This window comes from Ovis aries, chromosome 1, assembly GCF_016772045.2.
Source record: "Ovis aries strain OAR_USU_Benz2616 breed Rambouillet chromosome 1, ARS-UI_Ramb_v3.0, whole genome shotgun sequence".
Classification (NCBI taxonomy): Eukaryota; Metazoa; Chordata; class Mammalia; order Artiodactyla; family Bovidae; genus Ovis; species Ovis aries.
The window spans coordinates 40157275-40172032 of NC_056054.1; the positions used below are offsets into that span (position 1 = coordinate 40157275).

Consider the following 14758-nt stretch of genomic DNA (forward strand, 5'->3'; position numbering starts at 1 on the left):
GCCCCCATGTCCACAAGCCGATTGCTAGCCACGCCTGTGCTACCCACTGCAGGTTTCTTTCACTAGCCTCATTCAGACTCTTCGGCTTCAGGGGACTTCCCTTGTGGTATAGTGGTTAGGAATCTACCTTGCAGTGCAGGGAACACAGGTTCAATTCATGGTTGGGAAACTAAGTTCCCATATGCCTAGAGGCTGCTAAGCCCCATATGCCTTAACTGGAGAGAACCCCACTCGCCACAAGGAACATCCTGCATGCTGCAGGGTTAATTTTTCACATCAGAAAGAGTGAGCCAGATACCAGAATTTTGAATTGAAAAATACTTTTATATTTAAAATTGGAGATTGCTTATCTTACACTATATCCTATTTGAAATAAATATTTTTTAAAAAAGAACACTGAGCCTCAAAGAATCATAGAGAGATAGAATCTGACACACACCACCCATCTTACTTGATGTTTTTGTCCTTTACTCCCTCTCCCAAGCATAGCATAACAGTGCTATTATGAGGCCCTAAATACTCTAATTGACCAAAAGAAGAGTAGACTTTGATCCTTTTTTTTCTATCATTCAGTAGTAATCACTAAACTTAAAATACAGTCACACTCGAGATTCTCTTAGAAGGCCCTTTCTGATGTTTTTATTTTTTTTTTTTTTATTTTTTTTTTTTTTAAGTCGCTCAGTCATGTCCGACTCTGTGACCCTGTGGACTGTAGCCCACCAGGCTCCTCTGTCCATGGGGTTCTCCAGGCAAGAATGCTGGAGTGGGTTGCCATTTCCTTCTCCAGGGGATCTTCCCGACCCAGGGATCGAACCCAGGTCTCCCGCATTGCAGGCAGATGCTTTGACCTCTGAGCCACCAGGGAAGCCCTCTGATGTTTTTCATATGTGTTGTCAACCCTAAATGGATCTGTTTATTCATCCTTTTAAGTACTGCTATGGAAGATTGACTGTGAACAGTCAAAGAAGGACAAAGAAGAATGATACTTCCTGCCCTCACAGAGCTTCCAGCTTAGCAGTGGATTCACAGTTCAACACCTCCGTGCAGTGTCTGCATAGGAATGATAGGAATCAGGAGAAGCCAACACGCCTCTAGACATGACTCTTTTATGATCTTCTTATTTGCTTTTTATAGAATCATAAGGCAACAGCAATTTCTAAAATGGAAATGAAACTAAACAAAATAATAAGACCATTTGAGAAGCTTATGTTTATCAGCCTAATTCTACTGATATTTTGCTGATAATACAGATCTGAAAAAAGTCAATATCTGTTTCAAAACTCTCTGAGACAGCTCATTTTCAGGAATTTTTTTCTTTTTAGAATGATTTACCATCTGCCCTTTATAAACATACAATTTTTAAATAAGGACTAATTGCTTAATTTTTCACATCAGAAAGAGTGAGCCAGACACCAAAATTCTGAATTGAAAAATACTTTTATATTTAAAACTGGAGATTGCTTATCTTACACTATATCCTAATTGAAAGGTACATCCTGGTAAAAAAAAAAAAATCTCTATTAATATTTGTAGGCATTAAAAGAGAAGGAAATAGAGGCATTTTAAGACCTTGTTTGTACAGTAAATAAATCTAGTAGTAACATTTGGGGAAGTATAATCTTTATAAAGACTGTCTTTCTTCCATGGTATTGACACATTTTGGCCACTCTACTTAGCCAAATGAATATAATCATGTAATCACTTCAGGTAGAAGTGTTAACTTTCTCAGAGTTCTGAAACTGTCAGTTCAGTTCAGTCGCTCAGTTGTGTCCAACTCTTTATGACCCCATGGACTGCAGCACGCCAGGCTTCCCTGTCCATCACCAACTCCCAGAGCTTGCTCAAACTCATGTCCATCGAGTCAGTGATGCCATCCAACCATCTCATCCTCTGTCATCCCCTTCTCCTCCTGTCTTCAATCTTTCCCAGCATTAGGATCTTTTCCAATGAGTCAGTTCTTCACATCAGGTAGCCAAAGCATCAGAGCTTCAGCTTCAGCATCAGTCCTTCCAGCGAATATTCAGTGTTGATTTCCTTTAGAATTGACTGGTTTGATCTCCTTGCTGTCCAAGGGATTCTGAAGAGTCTTCTCCAACATCAGTTGTCAAGAACATCACTGTTAAGTGAACATTTAAAGTAGTAATAAGATTGAAGTTAAAAGGCTTGTCTGATTACCCAGGATGAAGAACAAGAATTTTTAAGCTCTCTCTAGTTACATCAGCAGAAGGAGGGGAGTAAGTACTCTTGTCCTCTGGAATGAAATGGGTTCTTCTACTAAATATAATTTAAATATATTTAGTTGATGTTGATAATAATTGGTTAAACTTCTTGGCATCCATAGGTATAGCAGTTTTTGATGGATTATTTCACCGAGTTAATTTAAATGTAACGAGAGATTACATTAGCAGCATTAAGAGATTACTGCTTTGTCACTATGCAACACAAGTCTGTCTGTGAGCATTGGCAAGGCTGCATGCTGTGGCAGAAGAAAATACTGACCAATATCAGAAGGGATTGCAACATTCCAGTGTTGTACAGGCATGGTTCACTTCAAAACATGAATCCCATGGATAATCAGTGAAAAAAAAAACCCTCCTCACTCATGGAGGCCTCTTCTAGATATGTTATACATAATTCCTTAATGCAAGCAACTACTTTTTCAGCTAAGAACACAATAGCAAGATGACCTATTTTGAAATCTGTTTTCCTTTCCAGCTAGAGATTGTGAAGTGTTGCTTTTAGATGCTCAGGGTAGTTCTTTTTTCTCTCTCTCTCTTATATAATTGACCCTTGAAGAGAAAGAATTTTTATCTTACAGAATTGACTTTTTTTCTCTTATAGAATTCCTATAAGAGAATAAGAATTCTCCTATAGAACTTCCTTCGGAGAAGGCAATAGCAACCCACTCCAGTACTCCTGCCTGGAAAAACCCATGGACAGAGGAGCCTGGTGGGCTGCAGTCCGTGGGGTCGTGAAGATTTGGACACGACTGAGCGATTTCACTTTCACTTTCCACTTTCCACTTTCCACTTTCATGCACTGGAGAAGGAAATGGCAACCCATTCCAGTGTTCTTGCCTGGAGAATCCCAGGGTTGGAGGAGCCTGGTGGGCTGCCGTCTATGGGGTCGCACAGAGTCAGACACGACTGAAGCGACTTGGCAGCGGCAGCAGCAGCAGATAACTTCCTGAAGCGCAGGAAACAAACTCAAAAGATGCTGAGACAGGAAGAGGGCACATAGTGAACGCCGCTTCAGAACACTCTTTCTAACTGGCTGGGTTGAGGAAGAGGATTAAATTTGCTAATGTAATTGAATATCCTTGGCAGCAGTACTTGAAAGCAATTCCAGGAAGATGCAAATTCCCCTGTGTTTAAAAAGATTCTGCAGCTATCCTCAGAAACCATGTATTATACTTAACTCTAACCTGCCTAGTTAAAAAAATTTATCCTTAATTGTTAAATTATCTTTTGAGTTGCTTTGATTCTGGCCATCTTCTAGTTCTGACTTTGCCGGTTATCACTCTTTTCATTTATTTACAAACCGCCTTTAAAATATATTCTGTTCAGCTCTTACTATAATGAACTTAGAGAAGTCTGACTTTCTTGTATTTTTGAGTCAAGGAGCCAGAACTACACAGCTTGACTTGGCCTTTGATTCATGTAGACATTTTTCCCACCAAATTTTAATCAAGCATCCAGTTCTAGGAGCAGAATGAATCTGAAAGAACTCCTGACTCTGCATAGGAGCTTAAATTAGGCCAAATTACAACACACTTGCCTTTCCTGGTCTGAAAGGACAAGTCAAGCCAGCTTTGCTAGGAAGCAATAGGGTTCACACTTTTCATGAGAAGTGTTCATTGGGAATAGAATGAGTAAACCGGATTCCGTACAGGCTGTGTTATATGGATTCATAATTGGCATTTAAAATACTCAATTCTCGGAACACTCATTGCAAAACCAACTGTATATTTTACAACGCATTTCCAACCCAAACAGAAATAAGTGTTGTATTTGTATGCCGTGTTCCAGCTTGTATCCATTAGCTTAAATAAGCAAAAGAGGACTAGGGTTACTGTTTTAGAGAGACTATTTTCTAATCCCTTCATCAACTCCATGATTTCTGTTACATGCATTAAGTTCCCTCGATCAGAAAGAAAAATAAATGTAATTTTTTGCCAGAACCATTTTCTATTACCCCATCTTCCTGACTTCCCTTCACTCATCACGTATTTTTCTGTGTGAGTTAGAAGCAGAGATAGCAGAAAGTAATGTTGACCAACTTACTATCTCCAGGAACCTTCATTTCTGTATTAACACTTTCTTTGTCAATTTCCCAGGTCCAAGATACTTCCTTCATTCTCTGTATTGTGGTGATACAACCAGAAATACCTGTCAAACAACTGAAGAACCTCAATACTGTCCCCAGCAGCAAGCTGCTGTATCACCGGTTGGACCTCCTGGGCCAGCCTAGTGCTTGCCTCCACTTCAAACAGCTGGCCACTCTAGGTAAACCCTGCACTTTTCAGTTTCCTTTGTGGTCTTCCTGATAGCAGCTCACCATGAGCATCAGTTTGAATTAAGATGCCGAATGCCTTCCCAGGCGGCTCAGTGGTAAAGAATCCATCTGCCAATGCAGGAGAGGCAGTTTTGATCCCTGGGTCAGGAAGATCCCCGGAGGAGGAAATGAACCCACTCCAGTATTTTTCCTGGAAAAATTCCATGGACAGAGGATCCTGGTGTACTACAGTCCATGGGATCTCAAAGAGTTAGACGTGACTGAGCACACTAATACCTGCAGTGCCAGTGTGGGGAGACAAATGTAAAAACGATTTGAGGCCTTGCCTTGTCTCTGGTTCTCCATCAGTCACTGAGATGAGGATTTGTGGGTTGGTGACTTCTTCAGGATGAACTCTCAGAAGAAACAAGTAAAGAAGTGAAGTTAACAGAAGGAAGAAAGGAGAAAGCAAGCCAGAATTCGATTTTAAGTGACATTCCAGCCTCACCCTAGTCCTGAGGGGGGCTTTGGAGTGTAAATTACACTGAAAAGCTTACCCTGACTCAGGAAAGGGAGCTGGACTTTCATATTCCTTAGTCACTTTCAGGCTTCTGCTAATGCGGACAAAGAGGTTTTAGCAGCCCAAAGAATGTCCATCAAACAGAGTGGTAGATATGGCCCACTAGAGGCAGGCACACAGATAATGACGATGCAGGGGTACAGCATAGGAGGTGGAAAAATGGAAAAGAGTCCAAGGGTGGCACACCTACATATCTACAGAGTGTATATCTGTACCTATCACAGATCCCTGTCTTCGAAAGTGCTTAGGAAATCGGCAGATAATTCAAAGAAATTTGCATTTGTTCTGTGCCAAGTATTTTAGAGCCATCATCTGAGTTGGCCTATTACAACTGAGGACTTTTGGGCTTATCAAAATATTGGGTTGGCCAAAAAGTTCGTCTGAGTATTTCCATATCATCCTGTGGGAAAAGTGGAATGAACTTTTTGGCCCACCCAATCATAACTTCCCCATGGTAACACAGAAAGAAGTGAGGCTCAGATGTGATTCCTGCTTCTCCCATGCCTGATATGCCCCTTTCATTGAATGCTGCCATGTGCCAGATGCATACTAGGCATCTGTGGTATATGTTATATGTCACGGTATACTCACAGTACTAGCAAACAGATATTTTCTTTTTCACCTTTGAAAATACTTAGAAGTCACCATCCATTCTCCAGTTTCAAAATGAGAGCCCTTGTGTTCAGGTTTCTCTTTTACATTCCATCCTACAGAGTTTTGTGCCTGGATATGAGATCAACAGAGCAGGCCAGCCTAAGTAGTTTTATCTATGACACACTCCGTCAATGTGGACAACTTAGATGGCCAGAGATGTCTGCTTGGATTTACATTTCCTTGTTTGTTGTAATTTAGGTTTGAGGGAAAGGGGGTTGCCTTCTGTTTCTATAGAAGAGAGTAATTGAGTGAAAGTCACTCAGTCGTGTCCAACTCTTTGTGACTCCATGGACTGTATAGTCCATGGAATTCTCCAGGCCAAAATACTGGAGTGGGTAGCCTTTCCCTTCTCCAGGGGATCTTCCCAACCCAGGGATCAAACCAGGGTCTCTTGCATTGCCGGTGGATTTTTTAACAGCTGATCTACCAGGGAAGCCCCATACAAAAAAGTATGTCCTTTAATTCATATTTTTAAGAACTACTTAAAGAAAAGCTTCAGTTCAGTTCAGTTCAGTCGCTCAGTCGTGTCCGACTCTTTGCAACCCCATGAATCGCAGCACGCCAGGCCTCCCTGTCCATCACCAACTCCCAGAGTTCACTCAGACTCAAGTCCATCGAGTCAGTGATGCCATCCAGCCATCTCATCCTCTGTCGTCCCCTTCTCCTCCTGCCCCCAATCCCTCCCAGCATCAGAGTCTTTTCCAATGAGTCAACTCTTCGCATGAGGTGGCCAAAGTACTGGAGTTTCAGCTTTAGCATCATTCCCTCCAAAGAAATCCCAGGGCTGATCTCCTTCAGAATGGACTGGTTGGATCTCCTTGCAGTCCAAGGAACTCTCAAGAGTCTTCTGCAACACCACAGTTCAAAAGCATCAATTCTTCGGCGCTCGGCCTTCTTCACAGCCCAACTCTCACATCCATACATGACCACAGGAAAAACCAAGCCTTGACTAGACGGAACTTAGTAGGCAAAGTAATGTCTCTGCTTTTGAGTATATTATCTAGGTTGGTCATAACTTTTCTTCCAAGGAGTAAGCGTCTTTTAATTTCATGGCTGCAGTCATCATCTGCAGTGACTTTAGATATGCATAATTCCCTTAGTCACTATAGGAAATACTACTATACTACTGCTGGTGAAAACAAGGTAATAAAAAAAACCTTTGTATTTATTATTTATTTAATTAATCTTAAAAAAAAATTTTTTTTATTGAAGTATTGAGAAGGCAATGGCTCCCCACTCCAGTACTCCTGCCTGGAAAATCCCGTGGACGGAGAAGCCTGGAATGCTGCAGTCCATGGGGTTGCTGAGGGCTGGATATGACTGAGCAACTTCACTTTCACTTTTCATTTTCATGCATTGGAGAAGGAAATGAAAACCCACTCCAGTGTTCTTGCCTGGAGAATCCCAGGGACGGGGGAGCCTGGTGGGCTGCCGTCTATGGGGTCACACAGAGTCGGATATGACTGAAGTGACTTAGCAGTAGCAGCAGTTGATTTACAAGGCCAGTCTTTTTAAATTTGGTACAGCAAAGTGCAGCAGTTTTTCTTAATGGGAAAAAAAAAGCCCAAGCCTAGATTTTTTATTTCCTTCAGATAATCCCTCATAGCTATACCATCCAATATGGTAGCTAGTAGCCACAGGTGACTACTGAGCACTTAAAATGTGGCTAAACCAAGTTGAGATTTATTGTAAGTATAAAATACATACTTAAGTTTTTGTATTGATTACATGTTAAAGTGATAATGTTTGGATATACTAGAGTCTATAAAATATAGTAGTAAAATTAACCTGTTTGGTTTTCCTTTTCTTCATGTGGCTACTAGAAATTTTTATATCACAATGGGGGATTACATTGTATTTTGGTTGGACGGTCCTGCTCAGTTGGACATTTTCACTCCCAGAAAATGTAGAGCTTTATCAATGCCCATATATTAGGACTAGTGAGCTGGTCTGGGGGCACATGGACAAACCTTACGCCAGTGTCCAACTTCCACTGGGCACTCTTTCAACTGTACAACCCAACTTCATTTTGGCCATAGAACTCCCCCAGGGCAATATGTGGAGAGATCACTGAGGATAGTTTAGTATCAGTTCATAATGAAAGTGAAGCAGGATAATTCACATATTTTTTGAAAGAAATGGAAAATAAGGGAAACAATGGCAAATAAGTGATTTTTACCTAATTCCCACTGATGATGGGGATTTTGAAGCAAGGTATTAATTTAGGTCAGAGCTCCCTTCCTGAGGTCTGAAGGATGGGGCATTGTCTTTCTTGGTACACAAAGACGGACATAGGCATTTTGAAAGAGCACATCATCCTGTGGAGTTGTGTCCACAGGTATGTAAGTACCATGTGTCTTATGTATGTAAGAGCTATGTGTCTAGCTCCTAGACATAAGACTTTGGGTCCTGTATCTCGGTTTTTTCCTCTCCTTTTATCCACATCACTACAAGGAAGGTCCCCTCCGCGAGTTGTGTCTCCTCCCCTTCTTCTGGTCCAACTCTGATCCCTGAGATGTTTTTTTTATCATTGTGTTGTTCTAATATTGTTGTTTTTCTTTTTTTTTTTTTTCTTTATTCTTACCTCTGCAACTGGGTCCTAAGTTCTTTGAGTTTTGGGACAGTCGTCTCTCTCTGGCACACCTTGCCCAGAAGGCCCCGGAGCATATACACATGAACTCATTGCTAGGCAACCTACCCTTTTTTAAGCCCCTGGCTTTCTTTTCCTTGATATGGATACAATAATTACTCCCAAGCTATAACATGATGATATGAGAGTTAAAGGAGGTGCGGCATTACTGGAAGCATTGTGTTGTGGTAAGGGAAGACTGCAGTTCTGACCCATCCTGCTCAGTTCAACCAAAAATCCTAGATGGAACCTTTTTTAAATTCTTTGAAAATTATCAGAGAACTAACCTAATTGGTAATGGACCAAAGCGCAGAAGCTTAGAAGAACCCAGAGAAGAAAGCTGCCATCTAAAACTGGTTTTATTGTACCCATATTTATCAACCCAGAAAAGGGACTTCCCGGCGGTCCAGTGATTAAGGCTCTGTGCTTCCAATGCAAGGGGCTCCCGTTCAATCCCTGGTCAAGGAACTAAGATCTTAAATGCTGCGTGGTGTAGCCAAAATGCAATAATAATAATAATCAATCCAGAAGAAACAACTGTGAAATTTTGCTTTAGCTAGCTTCTTTGGGCTGAGAGTGACAAAAATCAAATCCAAGGTCTTCAAAATGTGGAGACTTATAAGTGAAACTGCCCCCTTCTGCCCTCCACCTTCCCCCACACACATACCTGCTTTTAGCAGAGGTCACAGAGGACTATATATTTAGGGTAAGAATGAATTGGAACTACGTCAGCCCTTGACGTGAGATTCCTGGCTTCTGAGTTGTCTAAGGAATCTCGAGTGTTAGCTCATCATGGACTAGTTGAATACCGTAGTCCCCCAGTGTAGCACTTGGGTCATTATCCTGTCTCATTGTTGGAAGAGTTTCCACCTCCCCATCCTGCCTCATCTTGGGATTGGCACAGCAATCCTTTGTGGAGGAAGATATCCCCATCCTGTTGAGCCTCAGCATTTACTACAAAATTGTTTGTAAGCCCAGCATCCAGTGACAGAAAACCAGGCCACAAGGAAATGAGACACCGTGAGTGAGAACTAACAAAGGAATAGAAAAGGACCCACAGATTTAAATGAGATAAGACATGTGATAGTGCTTTCTAATGCTTTTAAAAATATACAGTTGAAGAGTAAAATTTCAAAGACAAAGATGTAGTGTTTTTATTTCAAAACGTAATTCATTGCAAGGATTTCTGTCATAACAATACTGGGTTTTTCCTCTTAAGTAAGACCAATAATTAACTACTCCATTCTCACAGATTTTGTTTATGCTATGTTTAGTTGTGCCCATCTGTGAGTATAATTTTTTTTTAGCTGAGTCTTGCGTTGACTCCACTTTTATTCCATTTTTTCTTATGCCTCGATAATCATACTAATATGAACAGTAAGAGTCAAAACTTACAGAGACACGTGACTTGTGCAAGGACTGTTCTAAATGCTTTACATTTATTAAATCATTTTCTTTGTGTATATTAACTTACATAATTTTCACGAACTCTGTAGGATCGGCACTGCTATTTCCCCCACTTTGCAGATGATAAAAACATCACATGTATTCTAACTTGTCCAACAGTCACACAGGCTTCCCAGGCAGTACAGTGGTAAAGAATCCACCTTCCGCTGCAGGAGATGCAAGAGACATGGGTTCAAGCCCTGCATCAGAAAGATCCCTTGGAGTAGGAAATGTCAACCCACTCTAGTATTCTTGCCTGGAAAATTCCATGGACAGAGGAGCCTGGCAGGCTATATAGTTGATGGGATTGCAAAGAGCTGGACTGAGCGACTGAGCATGCCACACATCACACAACCAGGAAATGGTGGAGCCCAGGTCCAGCCCAGTCTGACTTTATGTCGTGTGCTACCTCCTTGGTCCCAATAAGTGTAAGATGTTATATGTGGATCTAAGGTATGCTGGGGCTTACCTTGTGGCTCACCTGCTAAAGAATTCACCTGCAATGCGGGAGACCTAGGTTCAATCCCTGGGTTGGTAAGATCCCCTGGAGAAGGGAAAGGCCACCCACTCCAGTATTCTGGCCTGGAGAATTCCATGGGCTGTATAGTCCGTGGGGTTGCAGAGAGTCAGTATGTTGAATAGTTATATTCTCAACCCGTGTGTCTCTTCAGGTTTCAGTTCAGTTCAGTCGCTCAGTCATGTCTGACTCTTTGAGACCCTATGAATCGCACCACTCCAGGCCTCCCTGTCCATCACCAGCTCCCGGAGTTCACCGAAACCTACGTCCGTCGAGTCGGTGATGCCATCCAGCCATCTCATCCTCTGTTGTCCCCTTCTCCTCCTGCCCCCAATCCCTCCCAGCATCAGGGTCTTTTCCAATGAGTCAACTCTTCACATGAGGTAGCCAAAGTACTGGAGTTTCAGCTTTAGCATCAGTTCTTCCAATGAACACCCAGGACTGGTCTCCTTTAGAATCCAGGACTGTAAGCTCCCTGCAGGGAGAGAATCTGACTTTTGTCCTTCACAGCTCCTTCCAGTGTGGAGTTCGTTGCTTTCCTTAGGAGTGACTCTAAGCCCCTACAGCTGACAGATGGGCAGAGCCTTAGCCAGGCTTTTGTTTGAGCCTGAGGTGCAGGCCCCGTGTTCTGAAACCTGCTTTGTTTGCTTCTCTTTCAGAAAGTCCAACCGTCATGCTGTCTGCTGGCAGCTTCTCCTCCCCCTACGAGCACCTCAGCCAGCCAGAGACAAAGCGCATGGTGGAGCACTACACAGCCTATCTCAGCGACAACACCCGCCTCATTGCCAACCCGGGGCTCAAAGTGAGTGCTGTCCTGGGGCCCGCGTTTCTGCTCTGCCCCTCCGCAAGCCTGGGAGGGGATGCTGCAGTGAACCTTTGAAGTGGGAAGCCGGCCTCTGGATCTGCGCCTCTCAGCTGGAGAGCCAGAAAGCCAGAGTGTGAGGCCCAGGGGAGGCTGGCCGGCGAGGACCCTTCTGATGGATTAAGAAGCCCTGTGGGCCAGATGCAGAGTATCTTTCAGGCTTTAGATGCAGTAGAGGCTTTCTAGGTAGGCGGGGTAGGAGTTAGAGACCAGAGAAACTTTCCCAGCCCCATTTTTCCCAGGGGGATGAAGTAAAGTGCCCCTACTGTCTGTTGAGATAAATATGATGAAGTTTAAGGAGCAGAGATTTAGGGGATGTGTGTGTGTGTGTGTGTGTTTGTGTGGGTGTGCACATGCGCCTGTGTGTGTGTTTAATTATTTAATGCTGCACTATAGGTTCTTTCCTCATACATGCAAGAAAGCCTAAGTAGGCTGAACAACTGAGTAAGTCACATATCCACTGGCTGTATTTCAGGAAGCTTTTGTTTTCACCAAGTTTGGCTGTATCCATCTGCTGTGGAAAGATTTTTAAGAAGTAATTGGGCTTGGCTTCTCTGCAAGAGAGCTTTGGGAAGCTCTGCCAGCAGGCTATTCTCTTTTCATGTGAGTCTTAAAGGATCCCCGCTATGTCTTCCTTTGTTTCCCAGTTCTCTGTCCGAAATGAAGTAATGGCTACCAGCCACGTCACAGATGAATGGATGACACAAATGGAAATGAGTAGCCTGAACACGTACATTGTCCGCCGTTACATAGCAACACCCAATGGCGTCCTCAGAATTTATCCTGGCTCCCTCATGGACAAAGCATTTGATCCCACTAGGAGACAATGGTGAGTTTTAGGGGCTTCCATTATCAAAGGTTCTTCCCCAACCCTGGAGAGACATGATAAGTACACACAATAAAGCAACTTCTGGCAGTCATATTTAAAGAAGATACGTTTCATGGCAGTGAAAATATGTTTTTGTATTGTTTTTTAAACGTAGTATGAACAGCAGCTTTGTGGGCTTCCTCTGTCTACAATGCTTTCATCTCTTTATTGAGCTGTTGAGACTGAAATGCTTTATACTTGGCCATTTCGGTTCCTAGTGGTTTGATTCCCACCTTCTATGCAGTGTGTCCACAATGGATATACTTAATGTCATTGCGTATGATCATGGTGTCAAATTACAGCTCATATATGACCTATGAAAAATGACATAAAAACTGAAAAATACTTTTTTACTTCAAGGATTTATTTTTACTCTGATTTTCAAAAGCAAAAGCTGGTCAGGTAGTATAGCAAGGGGCAACCTAGGCATAAAAACAGGATTTCTCTTCTTGAGCCACTTAGCAGCCAAGTTACTCGTGAGTTGGCTCCTCTTTTTTACCGCCTGTTCTCCCGCCCTTCCCGACCCAGGGCACATTTTTATGTGCCCAATTGTGTTTGTCCCTACCTGATTTATTAACCTTTGGTTTAGCCTCTAAAACATCTATATTTTTTAAAGCTTATTAAAATCTCACATATATACTGAGTTCAGTATCTTTTCAAAAGAGAATTCCGTATTTTTACTGACCCCTTGTTGTTGGTGCTGTAGTCATATATAAAGGGGGAGAATCCTTTTGAGCTTACATGTAACATAAGCACAGGTTACAATATTTTTTTAGGTTGCAAGCTCACTTTTCTTTGAAATGTGCAAAGCTGTTGTTCATGCGCTAAAGTAAGGACTTTCTTTGGTCTCCATCAGGTATCTCCATGCAGTAGCTAACCCAGGTTTGATTTCCTTAACTGGCCCTTACTTAGACGTTGGAGGAGCTGGCTATGTAGTGACTATCAGTCATACAATTCATTCATCCAGGTAATATTTCTTTATTTTTAATTTTCTCTTTAATTGGAGGATAATTCCTTTACCAACGTTGTATTGGTTCCTGCTGCACAACAACTTGAATTGACTATATATATACATTTTCCCCTCCCTCCTGGGCCTCCCTGCCATCTCTCATCTCCGAGTCATCACAGGGCACTGAGCTGAGCTCCCTGTGTTACACAGTAGCTTCCTGCTAGTTGTCTATTTTACACACAGTAGTAAAATTCATCCACCCTCTCCTTCCCCCGCCTGGTAACAGTTCAATTAATATTTACTCATTTCTTGAAAACATTAAGGATATTTTGAAAAGCTGAATAGAATAGTGGATAGCAAGGAGTAGTAGCAAAGGTGTGACATTTGATACGGGCAAGCTGGGATTTGAGTGTCTTCTCTGTGTTATCTTGGTTTTCCTAAACTTCCTGATGTCTGTAAAATGGGGATAATACTTACCTTACAAGGTTGTCATGTGATTGAGTCAATAAAAAGCACTAAACCCTGTTAGAGGCCATGAGGGTGCTTATGAAGAAGAAAAACAGAGATTCAGTAAAGCAGTTCCTGGAAATGCCAGTCTTAAACCAATCAAAGAAATAGACAGTTATTATCATCAGAGAGTGTTTTCCCAAACAAAGAGTACTGCTAGTGAAAGAAATGTATCAAGACAAAAATGTATCAACACAAATTTCTTCCTTCTTGTGTTTGAGTTTCTTTAGAATTATATATGGCACCCCACTCCAGTACTCTTGCCTGGAAAATCCCATGGACGGAGGAGCCTGGTGGGCTACAGTCCATGGGGTCACAAAGAGTCGGACAAGACTGATTGACTTCACTTTCACTTTCCACTTTCATGCATTGGAGAAGGAAATGGCAACCCACTCCAGTGTTCTTGCCTAGAGAATCCCAGGGACAGGAGCCTGGTGGGCTGCTGTCTATGGGGTCACACAGGGTCAGACACGCCTGAAGCGACTTAGCAGCAGCAGCAGCAGCAGCAGCGGCGACAGAATTATATAAGAATTTGTTGTTGTTGTTATGATGGCTTTGTTGCTGTTCTTACTTTGCCTTTTCACTCTCTTGAGAAATGAATGGCATTTTAAAAACTGATTTTTCCAAGAATGCTATAAAATGACAGTATCACTGTAAATACATTTAAGGTACTTTATATTTCAGGTTTTTGAGGTTTCAGTATTTAAGCTACAAATGTCAGTGAAGTGTCGGATAAGGAGGAAAGTCAAACACATTGTTTTAATCCCTTCATTGTTCAAATCACTATTTTTTCCTTAGCAACCAGTAGAGACTATATCTTGACTGGTATCTGTTAACGATGCCTTAGAATTTATGGGAGACAGATTTTCTTGCTAACTTTATGCTTTCCACTGGTGCTCATTATATATCAAATGATTGACATCAGTAGAATTATTCTAATGCTAGTTCATTGGGAACAAGAACTAGGACGCGGTGCTGTGTGGAATTTCAATAGCATGACCTGTGTCTCCGTGGTAGGCAGGGCCCTGTCGCCAGCCAGATATTGATTTCTTTTCAGGGCATGGTATCTATTTGGCTTCATCACATATGAACAAGCAAACATTCTCTTAGAACAAACCTTTTCAATGTTTTTAGTAACAGACCATCTATAAGGCATATACCTACTGTTGTCTGAATAGCAAGACTTATCTTTTCTCTCATATATTCTAGTCAGTTGAGAAAAAGTAAACAAAGGTGTTTTCTTTGAGGGGAC

General features: G+C 42.0%; 1 protein-coding gene across 2 annotated transcripts in view; it reads left to right on the forward strand.

Annotated features, from left to right (window-relative positions):
* CACHD1 (cache domain containing 1) overlaps nt 1-14758 on the forward strand; it is a 239856-nt gene that overhangs the window by 196621 nt on the left and 28477 nt on the right. For both annotated transcript variants that reach the window (XM_012167056.4, XM_042249227.2), the window contains exons 13-16: nt 4337-4505; nt 10980-11122; nt 11830-12011; nt 12907-13017. In XM_012167056.4, coding sequence (XP_012022446.3) covers nt 4337-4505; nt 10980-11122; nt 11830-12011; nt 12907-13017 — 605 coding nt within the window. The remainder of the gene's footprint in view (nt 1-4336; nt 4506-10979; nt 11123-11829; nt 12012-12906; nt 13018-14758) is intronic.